Here is a 25,457-nt window from a genome sequence, read left to right as displayed (position 1 = left end):
TCATTTTTGCCAACATCTATGCTCCCAATTGGGACGATCAAAATTTTTTTTGCACTTTTTTCACTAAAATTCCTGACTTGTCTTCCCACTATTTAGTTCTTAGTGGCGATTTTAATTGTTGGCTCGGGCCGCTGGATTGATCCTCAAATAGGCCTGGTAGGCAATCCAACTCTTCCAAAATTATTAATATGTTCCTTGAAGAATTTTCTGTTATTAATGCCTGGCATTTTCTCAACCCCACGCGTAAAGAGTACACCTTTTTCTCCCCTGTTCATCATACGTACACTCGTATTGATTACTTTCTATTGGACAGTCGACTTACTTCACAGATTCGCTCTTGCTCTCATAGTGCCATTGTCATTTCAGATCATGCTCCGTTGACTCTAGATTTGGCAGTGGGCCAAAGTTCTCCACCAGCTCCATGGCGTTTGAACACACGCTTGCTGTCACACGATAAGTTTATCACATTTGTGACTTCCAAGATAGACTTATTTATAGAGACAAACATTACACCAGGAATATCACCCTCCATTTTGTGGGAAACGTTTAAGGCTTTTATCAGGGGACATATTATATCTTATGCTGGTTTTGAGGCAAATCAAAGGAAAGCAAAGTTGCCCGAGCTCATAACACGCATATCACAATTAGATGAGTTGTATGCTGTCTGCCCGGCACCAGAGGTCTATTATGACAGGCTGTCTTTGCAGTCTGAGTTTGATCATCTGTCCTCTACTCGGGCTGAAGAGATGCTGCTGAAGTGTCAGTACTCCCAGTATGAGTATGGGGATAAGGCCAGTAAACTGCTTTCCCATCAGCTTTGTATTCCATTCCTCGGATTCAGACATCAAGCAGTGTTTCTACGGATCCTAAAATAATTAATGACCAATTTCTGGACTTTTATTCATCTCTTTATGCGTCTGAGTGTGCATTTAGCACTGAGGCTTTGGACTCCTTTTTCAATCATCTTAAGCTCCCATCAATTGATCAAACACACAGTCTTCGGCTGGAGGGACCAATAACTGTAGAAGAGATCCTGCAAGCTATCAGCAAATTGCAGTGTTCTAAGTCTCCCGGACAGGATGGGTTTCCTGCGTTCTATCGTAAATTTATGCCTAAACTGGCCCCGCTCATGATAAATATGTATAAGCATTCACTGGAAATTGGATCCCTCCCACCCTCTCTACTGCAGGCATCTATATCCTTGATCTTAAAAAAGGATAAGGATCCATTACAATGTGGCTCATACCGTCCCATTTCTTTGTTAAATGTGGACTATAAAATCCATGCTAAACTTTTAGCGATGCATGTGGAAGCAGTCTTGCCATCTGTAATTAACCCGGATCAAACAGGATTTATTAAAGGGAGATATGCCTTCTCTAACCTTAGACGTTTGTTTAATGTTCTTTACAATCCCTCAGACTCCAACAGCCCTGAGTTTGTGATCAGTTTAGATGCTGAGAAGGCTTTTGACAGGGTCGAGTGGGGATACCTTTTTTATGTTTTGGAGAAATTTGGCTTTGGTAAAATAATCATCTCCTGGTTGAAACTTCCAGAGGTGGGACCAAGTCATTGTTTTGCAAGTCTCAAGTAAGTCTCAAGTCTTTATCCTCAAGTCTCAAGTCAAGTCTCAAGTAATGTCAGGCAAGTCAGAGTCGAGTCTCAAGTCACTGGTGTAAGGGTCCAAGTAAAGTCACAAGTCTGAAATTTTGAATTTCAAGTCCTTTCGAGTCATTAAAAAAAAAACGAAAAAAAAGCATGTTGCAGTTATATGCTAAATGTAAATATTAGACCATGTAATTTTTAAATCTGTGTTTTTCTCAACACATGACAAAATAGTGAACTTAGAAAATATACACAAATTGTGAAATTGCACCTCTTTAAAATGCAGCTCAATTAAACCTAGCTCCAAGAATAATTTTCACCGACAGTTCTGAGATAAGCTGCATGTTATTCTTGGATGCGCTTGTAGGACCGGCTTTAAAATCGCATGACAAAAATATCATACACATTAAAAAAAAAACTGCATCACCAACGTAGCCTGGACAACATTTGCTAGTTAGATGAAGTCAGCTATCTCATCGTAGCATATTTATATGCATATTTATAATTATACGGTTCTTGGAGTGAGTGCACACTCTCGTGAAGTTTAGTAACTTCAGGCCACTGCAACAAGCCCAGGTACAGTTTACCGACGGATGGGTGCAGGACCTTGAAATGCACCGTGTAGAACGAAAGACCATCGTACCTATCATAAGTTTACCAGTCTCACAAATTGTCTTCATAAATACACATTCGTTAACCGTTTATTAATAGGACCTTTGAGCTCAAGGGTAATTAATTAGCAGTGGAAATAATTTCTGGTACCCATCACAGAAATGTAGCAGTGACAATAATATTGTATGCTGTAATCGTACTGGGCAATTAGTGATACAAAACAACTGTTTTACCCTGTGAATAAAAGTATATGTTTTTGTCAATGTACCATAATAACAGAAGCGAAACACAATATTGTGTCAGGATGATTTACTATTTATGCACAATAAACAAAGGAGCATAGCGTGACAATTTCTGTTCAGCGCCAGACTTGCTTGTAACCTATATCACCAATTATATTATGAAAATGACGTATTAACTACTACAGCAGACTGACCTTTGTGGAAATGCTTCGAGCAGACTAACCTGTGAGCTGGAGTGTTCTGGGACGTTATATTTGATCTTTGAATGGCTGCAATCCAGGCCACCCGTCGCCTCTTTGTTACTTCGGAAACATGGCTCGAACAATTTCTCTTCAACGACGTAATCCGATAACAACCGATCTCTTTACCCGTCGGCTTCCCGTGGCTGTCATGCGACCGGCTATTGCAGTTAATAATACAACAGCTTCTTGCCATTTTTGTGTTTCTTTTTATCGCTGTATAACTGATTTCAATTGAAAGCCTGCGTGCGCCAGTACCTCTTGCCACGAGTTCCCAGAATCCTTTGCGGTTCAATCTCTATATAATATGCATGTTAAATTTTATATTTGGGGTGAAATATCAAGTCTTTTCAAGTGAACCGGTTCAAGTCCAATTCAAGTCCCAGGTCATTGGTGTAAAAGTCCAAGTCAAGTCACAAGTCTTAGAACATTTTTTCAAGTCAAGTCTAAAGTCATAAAATTAATGACTCGAGTCTGACTCGAGTCCAAGTCATGTGACTCGAGTCCACACCTCTGGAAACTTCTTTATACTTCCCCACTTGGCGCCGTCAAAACAAATGGCACATGTTCTGACTTTTTTCCTCTGTTTAGGGGGACTAGGCAGGGCTGTCCCATGTCGCCGTTGCTCTTTGCAATTGCAATTGAGCCCCTGGCCATATCGCTGAGATCAAACCCAGGTATCACCGGGGTTACGAGAAATGTTATGGAACAAAGAGTCTCCTTATACGCAGATGATTTGCTTCTTTATATCTCAAAACCAGCATCCTCATTTCCTTTGGTGCTCTCAATACTTGAACAGTTTAGCCTTATTTCTGGCTATAAGCTGAATCTCGCCAAGAGTGAACTGTTCCCTCTGAATGCTGCTGCACAGAAATATCAGTGTACAGCACTGCCTTTTCGAGTTGTATCGGACAACTTTACATATTTAGGGGTTAAAATTACAAGTCAATTTCATACTCTTTTCAAGCTTAATTTCGGTGTGTTTCTTGTAAAAACACAACCTTAATTTTCTCCACTTGTGGAGAAAGTTAGGCAGGATTTGGACAGATGGTCTCTACTCCATCTGTCTGTAGCAGGGTGCATAAATACAATTAAAATGAACATCCTCCCAAGATTTTATTTTATTTTTCAGTGTGTCCCTGTATTTATCCCAATTTCCTTTTTTGTTAAATTAGACAAGATTCTCTCTGGGTTCATTTGGAACAAAAAAAACCCCTAGAATACGCAAGACATATCTTCAAAGACCGAAAAAGATGGGGGGAATGCCTTTACCAAACCTTATGTTCTATTATTGGGCATGTAATATTCGTATTCTCAGGTACTGGCTTCAGGGGTGAGGGGGACATGAATAATGCCCCGGCGTGGCTGAGCTTGGAGATTTCTTCTTGTGCCTTATCTTCTTTACCGGCCCTGATTTATGCCCAAAAGCAGCCTTCGAGTGCAGGTTTTTATAATAACTCTATTGTCAAAGTTACCTTGAAAATATGGTATCAAGTTTGTCGTTATTTTAAGTTTACCTTTTTTTCCCTTGAGTCACTCATTTTGAAAAATCCCTCTTTTCAGCCTTCGTTAGTTGATGGTGCTTTTTATTTGTGGGCCTCCTTGGGTATCAAGTCTTTTTCTGATCTGTATATTCAGAATACATTTGCCTCCTTTGAACAGCTCTCATTGAAATTTGGCCTTCCAAAAAGTCACTTTTTTCGCTACTTACAAATCCGGAGTTTTGTTAAGGAGAAATCTTCCCAGTTCCCATTTAGACTTCCTTGTCATGACTTTGATAACCTTCTATCACCTCCCCCTTCATCACAGGGCCTGATCTCTTGTCTGTATGGGAGAATATGTTCCTTTGGCAACTCCTCAACCTTGGCTATTAAAATGGCATGGGAGCAGGATTTGGGATGTGTGATTCAGAATGACTTTTGGGATAAAATTCTTTACCGGGTCCATGGCTCCTCATTATGTGCCAAACACGGGTTGATTCAATGTAAGATTTTGCACCGCATACACTGGACTAAAGCCAGACTAGCTCAAATATACCTCAACCTTAGCCCTGATTGCGACCATTGTCATCAAACACCTGCCTCTCTAATACATATGTTTTGGTCATGCCCATCCCTCAAACAATACTTGATTAATATTTTTCTGACTTTATCAAAGATCATCCAGCTAACCCTCCAACCTGTGCCCTTAACTGCTCTGTTTGGGGTTCTTCCTGATACAGTTGTCTTGCCGACACCCCAAGCGGATCTGGTAGCATTTCTCACCTTATTGGCAAGACGCAGAATATTGTTATGTTGGAAGTCCCCTTCTCCCCCATCCTGGGAAATCTGGATCAGAGATGCTTTGCATTTTAGCAAATTCGAAAAGATTAAATTCACCCTGCGTGGGTCTATGGCCAAATTTCTTAAGATCTGGCAACCCTTTTTTGACCATGTTCAGACTTTGCGGTCCCACAACACTCCCAATTAGCCAGCTCAGACTTTATTCTATTTTATTTTATCTTACGTTTAACTATACGGACTCTATTGTGCCTGCGCTTTATGATGGCATTTATTTACCTACTTTATACATATTTCTTTTCTCTTACAGATTTGACTTATCTCTACAATTAAGCTGACCACTCATTATGTTTTTTTTTGTTTTTTGTTTTTTGGTTTGTTTGTTTTTTCTGTGTCTGTGTGGGGGTGTGGGTTCTGAAACTCTCCACATCTCTCTTGTACACTCAGGAACTGCTATCTTGTACTCCAGGGTTTACTATTCGTATTATTAGATTGGATCCTTTCTTTTTTCTTTTTGTACACCTACTGATACTCCTATAATTATGAGGTGGGAGTGTATGTTTCATATTGTTTTATGTTCTTCAAAAAGAAAACGCATATTGTTCAATTTGTCTTTTGTAAAAATGGATGCAGAAAATTTAATAAAAATATCTGAGGAAAAAAAATGTATTCCACTACAGAATACATGCCCCAAAATGTATTTTGTAATGTATTCCGTTACGTTACTCAATGAGAGTAACGTATTCTGAATACTTTGGATTACTTAACCCTTTAAGACCTACCATAGAACCAAGTCCACCAGAGCTTATATTATATTTTTACCTGCTGTGGAGCCATTTTTGGGAGCATTTCAAGTTGCTATACATCAATACAACCATTATAGCCCAGAATTTAATAATATGTAGTCATTAAGTGCATAGTAATTACATAAATTGCAAAAAGTGCAATAAACTACAAAAAAATTGAAAATTGTTTTTGCTTTTTTAACATATATTTGTAGTTAGAGAAATTTAAGAGGCTTATCCCTCAAAACTGTAAATACAAAAAAGTTGCACAAAATAGTTTCCCACCACAGGAAATTTATTTTGAGTGTCTTCATAGTTTTATTTTTATTTCTGCCAGGTAATGGCAGAAATGCAAAAGTTCGCGCTGATGTCTATTCCAATGTAGGAAGTGTTATGAACAGCTGATCGGCGTGTTTCTGGAATATTATGTTTTTGTTCCTGCAAGCGCTTTTTATGCAGTTTTTGCAAAGCTTTATGTGGAAGGAAACCGTGTGACCTAGGACAAGCTGATGGCATAAGATGTAAGTACAACTCCTCCGGTTTCATATGCAAAAAATTTTTTTGCGCTAGCTTACGTGGTTGCAGTGCTACTGGGATTTAAAAATAGTTACGCAAAACAGAGCGTGCCCGCTCTGATCGGCTGTAAAGGGTTAATATATTATCATGCTTTTTACAACTACATGAATGTGATTTATTACTATTACTGAAGGTCCGCGGCTCCGAACCATAGTAAAGGGACTTCTGGCTAATACTTCGGGTTCCCTGTCGGGCTCGTAGCCGAAAAATAGATTTACTTTGTTGTCTGGGTCAAGTTTGCTGGCGAGAGACAGAGAGAGGCGTTGAAAGGCTGCTCCAACGGAACTTATTGTTTTGGAGGAAAACACGAACACAGTGTACAGTCGAGTCTTAATAGCTTACTTACAACTGGGCTCGTCAGGCACTCTTCTTGGCTGCAGTGGTTATTATTATATTTACATGCTTCCAGCTCCCGTTTCTGCTCAAAGACAACTCGTACTTTTCCACTCTCCTTTTTCTCCCTCCTCGCGCTCACAGACACATAACGGGTATGGCAGTCCATTCTCCCTGCAGCACGGACTACACTGCCCATGAGGCTACATTCTTTAGGGCTATGCCTGTAACACTCTACCTTTTAGCTTAGCACAACAACAACAACAAAAAAGCGCTCTCTCACCCAGGAAACACACAGTCGCAGAGAGAGCGCGCGTCACCCTGTAACCACGGCAACCGTAACGCTGCCGCCTGGAAAAACAGAACATAGCTGTCAAACAAAACCCAAACAGTCCTGACCCGTGACAATATGAAGCAGGAAAATACCGCTGTGTAATCCATTTATTTCAACACAGTAACCGTATTCTAAATACCACTTTTAAACGGTAACTGTAACGGAATACAGTTACTCATATTTTGTATTTTAAATGTGTAACGGCGGTACATGTATTCCGTTACTCCCCAACACTGGGTACGACCAGTACTCGAGAAAGTCCGTGCCAACTATTTCAAGGTTGAACCAGAAGAGAACCACTCCATTGATGAGCAGATGATCCCCTTCAAAGGAAAGATTGGAATGAAACACTATATCAAGAACAAGCCGCAAAAATGGGGAATCAAGGTCTTCACTCGTGCAGGTGTCACTGGACTAGTCTATGACGTTGAAGTATACACTGGAAAAGGCACTGTGACCAATGAGCGTGGACTTGGTGTTGCCGGAGAAGTTGTGCTTCGTCTCGTGTCAGAAGTTCCAAAAGGTCTAAACTACAAGTGCTTCTTCGACAACTGGTTCACGTCCCCTGAACTCATTGTGGAACTGAAGAAAATGGTAATTCTAACAGTTGCTACCATCAATCGTAACCGTCTCTGTGGATGTACCCCAAAAGTGACAAGGAACTCTCAAAGGATGGGCATGGTGCGTATGAAGTGGAATATGAAAAGACAAGTGGGATGTCCATTGTGAAGTGGTATGATAACAAGGCAGTTTTACTGGCATCATCCTTCATTGGCCCTGAAGCTGTTGAGAGATGCAGAAGGTGGTCGAAAGAGAACAAGGAATACCCCACATTGTCAAGGTGTACAACCACAACATGGGAGGAATAGACTTAGCAGACATGTTTGTGACTTGAACAGCAGGAAAAGAGGACGACCGTCATTGGAAGATGATCCAACATCTCATCAAGCTGCCCCATCTCCACCTCCACTTCAGCGGATCGTTGCACCAATGGTTGACGTCAGACTCGACCGATGCAATCATTTTCCCATTCATGCTGAGAAACGTGGATGTTGCAGACTGTGCAAGAATGGCTACATGCAAATGGCCTGCCTGAAGTGCAAAGTACTTCTATGCTTTACGAAAGACAAAAACTGTTTCTTGGAGTACCACACCACAAAGTGACATGCCAACATGGCCTACTCAATGAGGATTTGAGATTTTGGATTTGGATCCCATATTGTTTTTGTTGTTGTTCTGTTACTGAAAAGCACTTTGTTACATTGTTTTGAAAAGTTGTATACAAATAAAGTTAATGTTCATATCATATTCAGTCTTCAGTGTCAATTTACCACACCGGGCCAATGTTGTAAATCCGCAACATCCCAGAACTCCTTGCATGTGAAGGTCTCACTTAAAAAAAAGTCAGGATTCTATTGTACTACCCCATATGATAATTTTCTCCAAATACCAGATTTTTCTTGTAACTAAAACTTAATTTGAGCCTGAGAGGGTTAAAGAGGCCATGAGGAAATCTGCAACAACCAAATATTTGCAAAGATTAAGGCAAATTGTAAGGAGCTGAATGAGAAGAACAATACCTGGGCAATCAACACCTGCAGAAACCTGAGAGAGAAGAGGAGCAAGGAGACGAACAATCATGGGAGGACAGATCCCTGCACAGTATGTACCACCGGCAGATAGAAGACATGGCTGACGTCCAGAACTCCTATCAGTGGCTGGGCTGAAAGACAAAACACTGAGGTATGAATCATGGCAGCACAGGAACAAGCTCTAAGCATAAGATCCATAAACACTTAGTTCTACCACAACGGGTAAAACCCCTGGTGCAGACTGTGCAAAGATGCCTCTGAAACACTCTAGCACATAAGAGTACAGTGCAAGATGCTAGCAAGCAGAACACACATACAGTAGAACACCATAACCAGGTGGCCAGAAGTATATCAATTAACATTTGTGCAGCATATGTCCTTGAAGTCCAGAGGTCATCACCCAAGGTAGCTGAAAATGACCAAGCTAAGTCTGGGGCTTCCTGATATAGACAGACAAACTGGTGATATCTATCCAACCAGACGCAATAGTGGTGGACAAGCAGAGGGAGATGACTGTAGTGATAGATATAGCTATATCAAGTGTTAACAACATGAGGATGAATGAACGTGATAACCTTGAGACTTGAGAAAATGTAGTGTGAAGGCAGTAGTGGTTTCCGTGGTTTCCGTGGCTTTTTTGCTTTTATACTAAGCCTATACTAGTTCCAGGGGTTTAAAAAAAATTGATGGGCAAACACAATGAAGTGCATAGGGCTATAAACATCAATTCGTCTGATTCCCTGAAGTTGTTTACATGTTAGTAGAGAACTTAATGAGTCCCATAGAGGATGGAAGGTTTTCTGATAAAACAAAGCCACAAAACAGAGACAATTACTTACCTTCTTAGTTCAGTGCGGGAAATATATTACTACAGTACTTTAAAGCATTGTTTATTTAATGGATGTTGAATTAAATGTAACATTGTTAACTCTTGGTGGGTTTGCAGAATTGCACAAATACAGATATCTTTATTTTGTGATTATATTCACATTATATATTCTGATACTCTGCTTTAATTCCACTATAGTGTACCTTATTTGGACTTGCAAAAACCTTCATGAGCCAATGTATATTTTTATTGCAGCTTTGTTAATCAACTCTGTTCTTTACAGCATGATTATCTATCCAAAGCTCTTATCTGATGTTTTGTCTGAAAAACAGACTATATCGTATCCACTCTGTCTCTTCCAAGGATTCTCATATTACACCTCAGCTGGGTCAGAGTTTTTACTGTTGGCAGCAATGGCATATGACAGGTATGTGTCTATATGCAAACCCCTGCAATATCCAGTTATTATGAATAGAATAACTATTTATGTATGTGTGATTTTAGTTTGGCTTATACCTGCTTTTGAGATTGCAGTGTCATTTGTGCTGTATTCGAATGTAAAACTCTGTAGTTTTACTCTAACAGGAATTTTTTGTAACAATTCATTTTACAGGCTTCAGTGTGTGCCCTCGGTTGTAATATCTGTATATGGTGTGGTCATGCTGATAAATGTTGCCTTTCTACCAATGCTTTTCATACTTTTTTCATATATCAGAATTCTAAGAATATCTTACAGTTGTTGCAGAGAAACAAGGAGAAAAGCTCTAAAGACATGTTTACCCCACTTGCTGGTGTTAATCAACTTTTCCTGTTTTATTTTCTTTGATATAATTATAGTTAGACTGGAATCTGATCTATCAAACACTGTACGCTTGACATTGACGTTTCAGTCAATTTTATTCCATCCTCTTTTAAATCCAATCATATATGGACTCAAAGTGAATGAAATTTTTAAACACATCAAGATGTTGTTGTGTCAGGTTTAACAACACTGGTATTACTGCACCATTATCAAATGTATGGGATTTCATTGTAATGTGAGTTAGTTAAAAGAGTTTCTTATCTCTGATTTGACATGCAAGATAGAAGGACAGAGATCAACATTTATATAAACGTTGATCTCTGTCCTTCTACTGACAACAAGACGAAAAACATAATGGTCATAAAACAAAGATAAACAATTTGTTAAACTGTTGCTGGTAATGTTTGAAGTCTAAGCAGTTCCTATGCCTGCGTTTCACATTTTTCCTCCTTTTTTGTCACAGGTTATCTTTTACTATTGTGGGTTGTAAGCGCAAAAAATAATTTAGTTAATTTAGTTAATCAATTGCTACCTCTCTCTCTCTCTCTCTCTCTCTCTCTCTATATATATATATATATATATATATACAGTGGGGCAAAAAAGTATTTAGTCAGCCACCGATTGTGCAAGTTCCCCCACCTAAAATGATGACAGAGGTCAGTAAGTTGCACCAGAGGTACACTTCAACTGTGAGAGACAGAATGTGAAAAAAAAAATCCATGAATCCACATGGTAGGATTTGTAAAGAATTTATTCGTAAATCAGGGTGGAAAATAAGTATTTGGTCAATAACAAAAACACAACTCAATACTTTGTAACATAACCTTTGTTGGCAATAACAGAGGTCAAACATTTACTATAGGTCTTTACTAGGTTTGCACACACAGTAGCTGGTATTTTGGCCCATTCCTCCATGCAGATCTTCTCGAGAGCAGTGATGTTTTGGGGCTGTCGCCGAGCAACACGGACTTTCAACTCCCGCCACAGATTTTCTATGGGGTTGAGGTCTGGAGACTGGCTAGGCCACTCCAGGACTTTCAAATGCTTCTTACGGAACCACTCCTTTGTTGCCCGGGCGGTGTGTTTTGGATCATTGTCATGTTGGAAGACCCAGCCTCGTTTCATCTTCAAAGTTCTCACTGATGGAAGGAGGTTTTGGCTCAAAATCTCACGATACATGGCCCCATTCATTCTGTCCTTAACACGGATCAGTCGTCCTGTCCCCTTGGCAGAAAAACAGCCCCATAGCATGATGTTTCCACCCCCATGCTTCACAGTAGGTATGGTGTTCTTGGGATGCAACTCAGTATTCTTCTTCCTCCAAACACGACGAGTTGAGTTTATACCAAAAAGTTCTACTTTGGTTTCATCTGACCACATGACATTCTCCCAATCCTCTGCTGTATCATCCATGTGCTCTCTGGCAAACTTCAGACGGGCCTGGACATGCACTGGCTTCAGCAGCGGAACACGTCTGGCACTGCGGGATTTGATTCCCTGCCGTTGTAGTGTGTTACTGATGGTGACCTTTGTTACTTTGGTCCCAGCTCTCTGCAGGTCATTCACCAGGTCCCCCCGTGTGGTTCTGGGATCTTTGCTCACCGTTCTCATGATCATTTTGACCCCACGGGATGAGATCTTGCCATGGCGGAGTTTGGAGTCTGACTGTTTGAGGCTGTGGACAGGTGTCTTTTATACAGATGATGAGTTCAAACAGGTGCCATTCATACAGGTAACGAGTGGGGGACAGAAAAGCTTCTTACAGAAGACGTTACAGGTCTGTGAGAGCCAGAGATTTTCCTTGTTTGAGGTGACCAAATACTTATTTTCCACCCTGATTTACGAATAAATTCTTTACAAATCCTACCATGTGAATTCATGGATTTTTTTTTCACATTCTGTCTCTCACAGTTGAAGTGTACCTCTGGTGCAAATTACTGACCTCTGTCATCATTTTAAGTGGGGGAACTTGCACAATCGGTGGCTGACTAAATACTTTTTTGCCCCACTGTATGTATATATATATATATATATATATATATATATATATATATATATATATATATATAAAAAACACCCAGCACGCCCCTGCGGGCGGTTTATCCTTCAAGCTCGGGTCCTCTACCAGAGGCCTGGGAGCTTGAGGGTCCTGCGCAGTATCTTAGCTGTTCCCAGGACTGCGCTCTTCTGGACAGAGATCTCCGATGTTGTTCCCGGGATCTGCTGGAGCCACTCGCCTAGCTTGGGAGTCACCGCACCTAGTGCTCCGATTACCACGGGGACCACCGTTACCTTCACCCTCCACATCCTCTCGAGCTCTTCTCTGAGCCCTTGGTATTTCTCCAGCTTCTCGTGTTTCTCGTGTTCCTTCTTCCTGATATTGCTGTCATTCGGAACCGCTACATCGATCACTACGGCCGTCTTCTTCTGTTTGTCTACCACCACTATGTCCGGTTGGTTAGCCACCACCATTTTGTCCGTCTGTATCTGGAAGTCCCACAGGATCTTAGCTCGGTCATTCTCCACCACCCTTGGGGGCATCTCCCATTTTGACCTCGGGACTTCCAGGTTATACTCGGCACAGATGTTGCTGTACACTATGCCGGCCACTTGGTTATGGCGTTCCATGTATGCCTTGCCTGCTAGCATCTTGCACCCTGCTGTTATGTGCTGGATTGTCTCTGGGGCATCTTTACACAGCCTGCACCTGGGGTCTTGCCTGGTGTGATAGACCCCAGCCTCTATGGATCTTGTGCTCAGAGCTTGTTCTTGTGCTGCCATGATTAGTGCCTCTGTGCTGTCTTTCAGTCCAGCTTTGTCCAGCCACTGGTAGGATTTCTGGATATCAGCCACCTCCTCTATCTGCCGGTGGTACATACCGTGCAGGGGCCTGTCCTTCCATGATGGTTCCTCGTCTCCCTCCTCTTTCTTGGGTTTCTGCTGCCTGAGGTATTCACTGAGCACTCGGTCAGTTGGGGCCATCTTCCCAATGTATTCTGAGATGTTCGTTGTCTCATCCTGGACTGTGGTGCTGACACTCACCAGTCCCCGGCCCCCTTCCTTCCGCTTAGCGTACAGCCTCAGGGTGCTGGACTTGGGGTGAAACCCTCCATGCATGGTAAGGAGCTTTCTTGTCTTTATGTCAGTGGCTTCTATCTCCTCCTTTGGCCAGCCTATTACCCCAGCAGGGTACCTGATCACGGGTAGGGCGTACGTGTTGATGGCCCGGATCTTGTTCTTACCATTCAGCTGACTCCTCAGGACTTGCCTGACCCTCTGCAGGTACTTGGTGGTTGCAGCTTTTCTAGCGGCCTCTTCATGGTTCCCATTCGCCTGCGGGATCCCCAAGTACTTGTAACTGTCCTCTATGTCTGCAATGTTGCCTTCTGGTAGTTCAATCCCCTCAGTTCTGACTACCTTCCCTCTCTTTGTTACCATCCGGCTACATTTCTCCAGTCCGAACGACATTCCAATGTCATTGCTGTATAGCCTGGTAGTGTGGATCAGTGAATCGATGTCTCGTTCACTCTTGGCATACAGCTTGATGTCATCCATGTACAGGAGGTGGCTGACAACTGCTCCGTTCCGTAGTCGGTATCCGTAGCCAGTCTTGTTAATGATCTCACTGAGGGGGTTCAGGCCTATGCAGAACAGCAGTGGGGACAGAGCATCTCCTTGGTAGATCCCGCACTTGATGGTGACTTGTGCTATGGGCTTGGAGTTGGCCTCTAGTGTTGTACGCCACATCCCCATTGAGTTCCTGATGAAGGCTCTTAGGGTCCCGTTGATCTTGTACAATTCTAGGCATTCCAGTATCCAGCTGTGGGGCATTGAGTCATAGGCCTTCTTGTAATCAATCCAGGCAGTGCACAGGGTGGTCAGTCTGGTCTTGCAGTCTCGGCTGATTGTTCTGTCTACCAGTAGCTGGTGTTTTGCGCCTCTGGTATTCTTGCCAATTCCTTTCTGTGTCCCGCTCATGTATTGAACCATGTGCCTGTTCATCTTAGCCGATATGATGCCTGACAGGAGCTTCCATGTAGTACTGAGGCAGGTTATTGGTCGGTAGTTGGAGGGGACCGGTCCCTTCTTGGGGTCCTTGGGGATCAGGACCGTCCGGCCTTCAGTTAGCCATTCCGGGTGTCTCTCGTTAACTAGCAGCTGGTTCATTTGTGCTGCCAGACGCTCGTGGAGTGCAGTCAGCTTCTTCAGCCAGTAGGCGTGAACCATGTCGGGCCCTGGTGCTGTCCAACTCTTCATACTAGAGACCCTTTCTTGGATATCTGCCACTGTGATGGTTACTGGACCCTGTTCAGGGAGGTCGCTGTGGTCTGCCCTCAGATCCTCTAGCCACTGAGCATTGCCGTTATGGGTTGCATCCTTCTCCCATATGCTCTTCCAGTATTGCTCCATCTCCAGCCTTGGTGGTGCTGTTCTCTTATTGTTCCCTTGCCACTGAGAGTACACCTTTGCTGGTTCTGTGGAGAACAGCTGGTTTATTCTCCTGCTTGAGGAGGTACACCAGAGAGATAGAACCTTCTATCTCTCTGGTGTACCTCCTCAAGCGGCTGGCCAAGGCTGTGAGTCTTTGCTTGGCAGTTTCCAAGGCCTCAGGTATGGACAGCTTGCTGTATTTCTTAGGCACCTTATTTGTCGCACCTTTCTGCAACTCCGTTAGTTGGCTAACCTCCCTCCGTGCTACTTTGATCTTGCCCTCTAGCCTCCTTCTCCATGGAGGGTACTGCCCCTTGTCGCTGTTCAACTTGTAGCCAAGCATCACATCTGATCACTGCTGCCGTATTGTAGATCAGCTTGTTAGTGTCGGTAATCGTGGTTGTAGGTATTGCTGCATTAACATCATCTAGCAGACCTTCTGAGGGTACTTCACGTAATCTTGGTAACCGGCTACGGGGGATCCAGGTTTCAAGCTTGGCCATGATCCTATTTTTCAGGTCAGTTCCTCTCGCACTCAACGATCCTATGTACCCAATCTCGGGTGGGGGTGATGATATCGCCCCCCTGACCTGGCGTCCTGACTCCTCCTTGCCGTAGCATTTGTGTTGTACCCCGTCAATCTCTAGCTGTGAGAGCAGTCCCTTCTTTCGAATGTTGGAACACTGAGCTACTAGTTGTTTCGCCATCATTGTGGATGTTGGGTATCGAAGAATCCATAGGTCCCTTATCCTATTCATGTAGCCCCTTCCGCCGGGGTTACTTGCGTAGTAGCATTCCAACAACGCCCTGTTTTCGTCTCTTGCCCACCGATGCCTTCTTGTTCCAGTTCCAGTAGCCCACTTTTCGTCAGGGTGCCCTGGTTCCTCAACACCTGACGCGGACCTTGTTGATCCGGGCGACGTCCGAGCCGGCATGCCTTCATATTTATCTGTCTCGCTCATGTCTGCGGTAGGCTTGCTTAGCATAGGGGGTCTAGCCTTAGGACCCTTACTGGATACAGACGCCCCAGGCAGGAATCGAACTTGCGATCCTCTGTTCCAAAGGCGTGTAGTCTAACCACTACGCTATCCAGCTGCTTATATATATATATATATATAAATATACACATACAGTACTGTGCAAAAGTTTCAGGCAGGTGAGAAAAAAATGCTGTAAATAAAGAATGCTCTCAAAAATGGAGGTGTTAATTATATATTTTCATCAATCAACATGGAATTATCTTTAATAAATGTATCAGTTCTGATCCATTTTCAGATAAATGTTTTTCAACTTTTTTATATTTTTTCATTTTTACTTTATTACTGATTCTTATTTGCAATATGCTACAAGTGCAACATAGATGGAATAGGTAGTAACACTTTATAACTGTTGCTTAAGGCCCTGCATCTTCATCTCTTGTCACATATTATTGTTCTCTGTGGGTTATAAACCAAACAGATTTATGTAGAAAAACAATCTTGAAAAGTACAATCCCAGTTACAAAAACTGGGGACACTGTGTAAAATGTAAAAAACAAAAAAACAAAACAAAACAGAATTTAATAATTTGCCATTCTCATAAACCCATATTTTACTCACAATAGAACATGAGAAACATATCAAATGTTTGTTTGCTTTAGGGCTAATACCTCATGATTGGCATTGCAAATTTCTGTTTTTTTCCATACTGTATAGAGTGTATTGTAGGTAGGTTTTGGAAGTAGAGTGTTACTCTGATGCTATCAGATACAGCACTTCCTCACAAACCCTCACAGGAATGTGGCATTGATCATAAATCTGTTGTTATGGCATGCACTCTACACCCCTTCTTTAACTCTACAGGCCTGACCAGAGCGTAAGAGGTGGTTGTCATGGTAACGAGGGTGTTGCCTGCAAAAGGGCATCTCCATATAACGAGATGCCCAGAGAGCTGCAGAAGAAGAAACATGTGCTGGTATGAGACCTAAGGCCACTCTCAACTCATTTGACCAATCATGTTAACATTCAGTTTCTTTGATTCATAAAAGTGTATACCGCCCTGGCACAGTACCTTTGTTTCTGAGCGAGAGAAAGGAGATCCATGGCGCCATGTAAAACAATTAAAAATTCTAAATATTTCGATGATAAATTTTGAAAACTTAAAATTGGAGCATATTGTCTTCTCTCTCCCTCAACAGTTTCTTAGTTTAGCTGCTTCAATTCAATTCAATTTTATTTATATAGCGCCAAATCACAAGAAAAGTCGCCTCAAGGCGCTTCATAAATACAGAGAAAAACCCAACAGTCATATGACCCCCTATGAGCAAGCGTTTTGGCCACAGTGGGAAGGAAAAACTCCCTTTTAACAGGAAGAAACCTCCGGCAGAACCAGGCTCAGGGAGGGGCGGCCATCTGCTGCGACCGGCTGGGGTGGGAGAAGGAAAACAGCATAAAGACATGCTATGGAAGAGGGACAGAGGTTAATAACAGATATGATTCAATGCAGAGAGGTCTATTAACTCATAGTGAGTGAGAAAGGTGACTGGAAAGGAAAAACTCAATGCATCATGGGAATCCCCGGCAGCCTACATCTATTGCAGCATAACTAAGGGAGGATTCAGGGTCACCTGGTCCAGCCCTAACTATATGCTTTAGCAAAAAGGAAAGTTTTAAGCCTAATCTTAAAAGTAGAGATAGTGTCTGTCTCCCGAATTCAAACTGGAAGCTGGTTCCACAGAAGAGGGACCTGAAAACTGAAGGCTCTCCCTCCCATTCTACTTTTAAATACTCTAGGAACAACAAGTAGGTCTGCAGAGCGAGAGCGAAGTTCTCTAATAGGGTGATATGGTACTACAAGGTCATTAAGATAAGATGGGGCCTGATTATTTAAGACCTTGTATGTGAGGAGCAGGATTTTGAATTCAATTCTGGATTTAACAGGAAGTCAATGAAGGGAAGCCAAAACAGGAGGAATATGCTCTCTCTTTCTAGTCCCTGTCAGGACTCTTTCTGCAGCATTTTGGATTAGCTGAAGGCTTTTCAGGGAGTTTTTTGGACATCCTGATAATAATCAATTGCAGTAGTCCAGCCTGGAAGTAATAAATGCATGAACTAGTTTTTCAGCGTCACTCTGAGACAGGATATTTCTAACTTTAGAGATGTTGCGCAAATGGAAGAAAGCAGTCTTACATATTTGTTTAATATGTGCGTTGAAGGACATGTCCTGGTCAAAAATGACTCCAAGGTTCCTCACAGCGTTAGGCCAAGGTAATGCCATCCAGAGTAAGAATCTGGTTAGATACCATATTTCTAAGATTTTCAGGGCCGAGTACAATAACCCCAGTTTTATCTGAATTAAGAAGCAGAAAGTTAGCGGCCATCCAGGTCTTTATGTCTTTAAGACATTCCTGCAGTTTAACTAATTGGTGTGTGTTATCTGGCTACATGGACAGATAGAGCTGGGTGTCATCTGCATAGCAGTGAAAATTTATGCCATGTCTTCTAATGATGCTGCCTAGGGGAAGCATGTATAGTGTAAACAGAATTGGTCCTAGCACTGAACCCTGTGGAACTCCATGATTAACCTCAGTGTGTGAAGAGGACTCTCCATTTACATGTACAAATTGGAGTCTATTAGATAGATATGATACAAACCACTGCAGTGTAGTACCTGTAATACCTACAGCATGTTCTAATCGCTCTAATAGGATATTATGGTCAACAGTATCGAATGCTGCACTAAGGTCTAGCAGGACAAGCACAGAGATGAGTCCACTGTCAGAGGCCAAAAGAAGATTGTAACCTTCACTAAAGCTGTTTCTGTGCTGTGATGAACTCTGAAACCTGACTGAAACTCTTCAAATAAACCATTCCTCTGCAGATGATCTGTTAGCTGTTTGACAACTACTCTTGCAATGATTTTTGATATGAAAGAAAGGTTGGAGATTGGCCTATAATTAGCTAAGACTGCTGGGTCTAGAGATGCTTTTTAAGTAAAGGTTTAACTACAGCCAGCTTGAAGGCCTGTGGTACATAGCTGATTATTAGAGATAGGTTGATCATATTTAAGATCAAAGAATTAATTAATGACAGGACTTCTTTGAGCAGTTTTGTAGGAATGGGGTCTAAAAGACACGTTGATAGTTTGGAGGAAGTAATTATGACTTAACTCAGAAAGATCAATTGGAGAAAAAGAGTCTAACCTAACATCAATGGTACTAAGAGTAGCTGTAGATAATATTACATCTGTGGGATGATTATTGGTAATTTAATCTTTAATCTTTCTTGTTCTTATATTCTTCTGATTATGCAGTTTATCCCCGTTGATTCAGGTTTATTTTAGGGTATTTAGTTTACTTTAGCTTTTCTCATTCTGTCTTGTCCTCAGTGTCTTGTCTCCATTTTAGTGTACCTCCTTGTGTCACTCTCTCGCTCTCTCGCTCTGTCTTGCTCACTTTGCCTCTCTGTGTGACCCTCTCTCTCTCTCTTTCTCTCTCTCTCTCTCTCTCTTTCTGTCTATCGCTCTCCCTCTCTAGCGGTCTCTCTCTATTCCTCTCGCTCTAGGTCTTACTCATATCTCTGTGTTTTGTCTCTCTTACCTGTTCCCATGTTCCTCTCTTTTTGTGTTTCGTCCTTGTCTCTCTAGTCTGTCATGTTGCAGTGTTCCCTAATCCCTGTCCTAGTGTGACGTTCATATGTTTTCGATACTCCTTGTCTCTCATTATATCTTATTTGTTTCTGCTGTGTTTCCCAGCTGTCTCCACTCGTCTATTCTTCCCCTTGTGTATAAATTTTCTCAGTAGCCTCTTGACCCTTGTCCGATTCTCTTCTCATCAGTTTTTGTGTCTCTCGGGGTCCATGTCCCTAGTATTTTCCCAGTTTAGTTTATTTGTTTGTTTGGTTGGTTGGGGGATTTTCTTTGTACTTTAATGTTCAGCCTAAATAAACAGCTCGCTTTTTGCTAAGTAGTTCCTTTTCTCCTGTGTTTGGGTCTTCTCACCACCTCACACATTCTGCAGCCACAGGTCCAGACAAATTAGTTAATCTGTGCTACATAGTAGAAGTGTGCTTAAATTAAAAACAGTAAACAGAAAAAATTTCCAATTAACCAATCACATCTTCATGGATAAACCAGCTGACATATAACAGGTTTGTACTGGTTCATTGGTTAAGTCACACCCAAGTAAATAGGTCATTAATGGTGAAGACAGAGTGAGGACACATAATCCCCACCTGTCTTAAAATAATACATGCATGACATACATCAGATTACAAAGAAAAGCATTTAATGAAAAAGAAGTCAGTGCAGTCATTAGATTAAAAAGCAAGAGGACTATAAAGGTAGTCTCTTTACTTTAAATAACTCTGAACTTTTATTTAGCAATGTGTTGGTTTGAGCAGAATTTTTGTATGATTCACTATTAAGTGAATAAATGTGTTTTTGAAAATCAATCTCTCCTGCTTGCCTGGGCGCAGCTCATTGTGGGCTCTCCCTCTTGACCCATGCACCTGCGGTGATTGCCTCCATCTGTTGCTGATCTGCTGGAGCTCCGTATGAGTGTTCGGCACGAAGCAGTCTTCGCTGGAACATTGAATCACAGCTTGAGCAAACTCTCTCTGTGTATTTTGCCTGTTGGATCTAATCGTGCTCTCTGTGTACACATTTCCCCGGAGCTGGTGATGTACCCTTCCCTGTGATCCCTGAGTGTGGCAGCATGAGTAGCGGTGGTTATTGTGCTGAAGAGGAGAGCGCGTGTGTGGATTCCCGTTTTGTAAATAAACTGTCACCTTTTGCTTGCCAGAACTCCGGCTGCAGGTGTGTCCATCGGTTAGCCATGACAGCCCATACTTAATGTCAACACAAATAAGTAGAAAAGGTTTAAAAATGATGTAGTGAACTGACAGTAGTCTGTTTTTACATAAGGTATAGCCTGTGGCTAAGGGATCAGAGGTAAGATAAAAACACATGAGAAGAAAAGTAAATTTAACAAATCAGTGATCTGTGAATTCATATTTTTATTTTTTGTCTTTAAATTCAATAAAGCTGCTTTACACTTTTCATCTCCCAGCATTCAGCACTTCAGACACTCAACACCCCACCCAGACGACAGCCTTACCATGACCTGATGAGAAAGATGGATGACCAAAGGACAAACCGGAGAGTGGTGCTGTTTTCCAACTATGTAAGTTATCATACATTTAGTCTTGGAAGACTAAATTCTTCCAGTAGTTGGTATAAATCATGGTTTGATGTCAGCAGCACTGTAGGTTTAAGTTTATTTAGTTTTCATGTGTGTATGTTGGATTTAAATTGTGTTTAACTGGTCAGAGGGCCCGGTGGCGCCAGTGTCCGGCAGCCTCGCCTCTGTCAGTGCGCCCCAGGGTGGCTGTGGCTACAATGTAGCTGCCATCACCAGTGTGTGAATGTGTGCGTGAATGGGTGGATGACTGGATATGTAAAGCGCTTTGGGGTCCTTAGGGACTAGTAAGGCGCTATATAAATGCAGGCCATTTACCATTTAACAACATTTAAATTGTTGCAACAACCAACAATGAAAATCTGTTTTGTGTTAAAATGACAACTTTCTTGTGTTATTGCTTTGCAGGGCAGTGTCTTTAGCAATCCTGGAACAGCTGAGAGTGGACAGAGCTGCACAGAGGACTAAAGATCCACTCTCAGCACTTTATATCTGACCGGCCCCAGCACCACCCCTCTTCACCCAACATGAGGAGGGTCCTGACCCCACCTGCACAGAGGGAGTTGTGGACATCCATTTCTGTGTCAGTGAGTTTAGGAACCTCCTCACACACACACGGATGTACACTGTCACTAGAAGATGTCTCCATTGCATCAGCAGGATGTAAGCATTTATGCAATACTGCAGTTTGTGATATTTCATACATGTTTTTATCTCTTCAGTTAAAACTAGGAGATATAAAATAAACCAATTTTCACAATATTTTCTGTCTATTTCTTTCACAAAAAGTTATTTGGAGTTATTTCATGGGTGTCATGGCCAGAGGATCAGCAGGCCGCTGACTAGTAGTGTTCTCTCTCTCGCCAGGGCGGAACTCATGGTGGGTTCACGTCCTTGGCCCACGCCCCTCTGAAGAGGAAACACCTGGGCCTCATCAGCGCAGCCAGCATTTAAGCCAGGGTGTGGCTTCTACTCATCGCTGGATCGTTGTGTGTGACTCGCATCCCCTGGACCCGACCCTGCATTCCCCGAGTGGATTCCCTTTTGTGTGAGTGTTTGGAGAGAGAGCCAGAAGAGGAGCAAGTGTCTTTTCCCTACCTGGATTTCCCCGGAGCCCTTTCCCTGTCACCGCTTTGTATATAGCACTATCCCCTGCACTGTTTGTATATACACCTGATGGAACTGTAATAAATACTGACTGTGCCTCTGAGTCCTGCATGTGAGTCCTCAAGCAAACCGTGACAATGAGTCATCTTTCCGTGTGTCCGCTACTTTGAAACGCTTGGGCCGCTCTGCCCGCCACAGTTTCAAACTGGTCATGTGACTGCATGGCCTCATCTGATTGGTAAAAAAGTTACGGGAAACTCCACTGGCGGCATGCTATCTAATGTGTTAAACTAATTATTTTTTTTTAAAAGTAATGAGTCAAATTTTGCAAATATAGCGGAGTAAAAGTACAGTTCTTCACAAATGTACTCAAGTAAAAGTAAAAAGTCTTGTACTTGTTTTTACACCTTGCAATGTTAAAGTTGGCCTCTGTGCCTTTCAGTGTTGGAAATACACTTTGTTGCACTGAGGTCTGCTTATTTTCAATATCTTGTACCTTTTTTTTTTTTTTTTACACCTTTTAATGTTAACTGCCACTCTTTGCCTCCATCCTAAATTCCACATTTCTCAAGTTGAACTAGTTTATTCTACTCCACTGTGTAAGATTTAAGATCTCAGCTAAAAAGAATTTGTGTTGAAGTCCTGCAGTGCTAAGCAAAAGAGAGTGAAAAGGGTGAGCTGAACCTCCAATGTTCAGCTCCTTGGAGGCTTAATTTGTCTGATAAAAACCTTCCACACACTGTAACTGCTCACTGTTTGCGTGATGGTGCATTTTTCAGTATTTTCCATTTATCCACCTTGTGCAATTTGTTTAATGAAACATTTTGTAGTTTTAAAAAAACATCAATGGATGAAGAATTAAATGTTACCTATATAACTTTTGATGGACATGTGGAAATTAACAAATACAGATATGTTTATTTTTTTATTATGTTCACATTATATATTCTAATAACTTGCAGTAACTCTATTATTATATACCTCATTTTGATCCACAAAAATCTCCACAAACCTATGTACACTTTTATTGCAGCATTGCTACTGAATGTTGTTATTTACAGCACAACTGTTTACCCAAAACTCCTGATTGACTTTTTATCTGAAAAACAAATCATATCATATTCAGCATGTCTCTTTCAGTTTTTCATAATTTATTCTCTAGGTTGTTCTGAGTTTTTTCTCTTGGCAGCCATGGCCTATGACAGATATGTGGCTATATGTAAACCTCTACAATATCCAACCATCATGAGAAAAAGCACTGTGAGTATTTTCCTGGTCATAGCTTGGCTTGTACCTGCTTCTAATATTGCCGTCCAAGCAATAGGAATGGCTAAAAGTAAACTGTGTTCCTTTCATTTAAAATCAATATTTTGTAACAATACAATTTACACTCTTCAGTGTGTAAAATCAGGGTTAGTTACTGTATTTGGAATTGTTAGTTATTTAGATCTCGTAGTATTTCCTATACTTTTTATAGTTTTCACATATACAAAAATATTTATAGTCACTTATCGCAGCTGTAAAGAAATTAAGAAAAAAGCTGCAGAGACCTGTTTACCCCACATGTTAGTTTTAATTACTTTTTCCTGTTTAGGTATCTATGATGTAATCATGGCTCGAATGGAAACAGATTTTCCAAAAACTGCACGCTTAATAATGACATTACAACTAGCTTTGTATCAACCTTTATTTAATCCATTCATATATGGGCTTAAAATGAAGGAAATTTCTAAACATCTAAAAAGCTTGTTTTGTCCACCACTGTTATAAATTTAATTTGTAGAATTTAAGCCTGTTAATAGCTGATAACATTTTTCTGGGTGCATATTTATTGTAAATATGCCATAGTCTGTTTTACGATCATACTACTTATTTTTTTATAATTTTTTTTTATATACTTACATAAACGCTAGAGTGGAAACTTTACTAAAAATTATATCCATGCTGGCAGGTACTATGTTAGATGTTCAAGAAAATTTTCTTCATTAGTTAATCGTATATATTGTTAATTGTTATATATAATTCAAAGTAAATGAGTAAAATGTTTGGAGTTTTCAGCTCTCCGTTCTCGTGAAAAAAAGGCTTTCCAGATTCATTTTAGACTTATAACCCTAAGTAGGCAAAATGAGGAAAAGCATTTTTTATTTGACTACAAATTGTACAAGTTACAAATTTGGCATTTAACACTCACACCCAACACTTCAGACAGTTAGGATCAACAGTTAATTTAGATAAACTTGTATTATTTTTGACTGACAGTCAACAGAGGCCACAAGCATGTTTGAAATCAGAACCTTGATGCTATGACAGTGTTTACAATACACCAGTACTACACTTGTAGAACAGGGAAATGCAGAAAGGAGTTAACTTGGTTGCAGTTTATAGGTTTGTTTTGCATGTGTGTTGTGAATGGAGACTAAATAAGTAGTGAAGAAAAATATATTAAGAGGTTTATACATTCTCATCTATATGCTTGAAAAATGATATCTGCAGGCAAGAGACAGTACATCTGAATAACCATTTATCAAGCAGTAGGGTCTGATTTCTTTACATACTTTTTAGCTTGATTTCTTTCTCAAAATGAGAAAATGTATCACCACTGACTGAGATACACTACCAAGTGGCCGTAACAGTGTATAGCAGTGGCATGTGATGACTTTTAAAGAAAGGCCAGCAAAAACAACTTGAGTGTGTTATGGTTTGAGGTTGAGTCTTTCGCAAAAGCTGCTGTCCTGACTCATGAGAGTGCTTTTTTTTTTTTTTTTTTTTTAAAGTATTCAAGTCTTTCACTTTCTGAAGGTATTATCTCACTGACTGGCACTGTGGTGGACCAAGTTCCCATCACTATTTTAAGAGATACCTATGACACAATGTGGTGCAGTGCCTTTTCTGACCAGATTTCCTATGGTTCAGATTTGTTGGTGTGGGAAATAAAATAGTGCCACTGATACCAATCGTTTGTGTTTGGCTATAGAGTGCAGCTTATTAAAGCTCTCCAATGCAACTATGATTACCTGTTTGTCTGCTGTCCAGAAAAAAATCCATGTGACCCAGCCACATCATACATATTCGGTGATGGAATTTTACTGAAATACAAAGAAAAGATTCCTCAGAATCTGGAATAGAGTGTGATGTGGACACTCAGGTGGTGGTGCTAAAAGATTACCGTCTTCAGGTTTTGCCTGTGATCACCATCTGCCTGGCTATTTAGGAATTAGGTAAACTTATGAGAGAGTGCTCTACTATTTTTAATTTACACAAGTCATGTCAGAGCTGGCTATTAAGCAGTGAGTGTTCAGTGCGTATCACCCACAAGGTTAGGATGTGATAAAGAGATTCCACAAGACTTTGAAATCTATACATCGCAAATATAGTGTCGAGTCTAAAGCAGAGTGAGATAAGGGTCTGTCATTGTTGGGTTTTAGCCCAGCTGGGGTTGGTTTTGGACACACTGTGTGTGGGCTACTGAAGATGCTGCTGGAGCGTTGCTTGTAGAACATAATGTGTTAGACTGTATAA

At 41.2% G+C, this 25,457-nt stretch overlaps 3 protein-coding genes across 4 annotated transcripts in view; 2 read left to right on the top strand and 1 right to left on the bottom strand.

The window, feature by feature from the left end:
- The window catches only part of LOC113007434 (syncytin-A-like), a 445,664-nt gene that overhangs the window by 173,549 nt on the left and 246,658 nt on the right, over nucleotides 1-25,457 (bottom strand). The window lies entirely within an intron of this gene.
- On the top strand, nucleotides 9,492-10,409 carry LOC113007317 (olfactory receptor 6N2-like). The gene has a single exon (XM_026143747.1). The coding sequence runs from the start codon at nucleotides 9,492-9,494 to the stop codon at nucleotides 10,407-10,409; it is 918 nt and encodes a 305-aa protein (XP_025999532.1).
- On the top strand, nucleotides 22,785-23,708 carry LOC113007437 (olfactory receptor 6N2-like). Its single transcript, XM_026144005.1, has one exon. The coding sequence runs from the start codon at nucleotides 22,785-22,787 to the stop codon at nucleotides 23,706-23,708; it is 924 nt and encodes a 307-aa protein (XP_025999790.1).

The sequence above is a fragment of the Astatotilapia calliptera genome, chromosome 16 (assembly GCF_900246225.1).
Source record: "Astatotilapia calliptera chromosome 16, fAstCal1.2, whole genome shotgun sequence".
Lineage (NCBI taxonomy): Eukaryota > Metazoa > Chordata > Actinopteri > Cichliformes > Cichlidae > Astatotilapia > Astatotilapia calliptera.
Note: the sequence above shows the minus strand (reverse complement) of the source record. Positions and strands in the feature narration are given on the sequence as shown.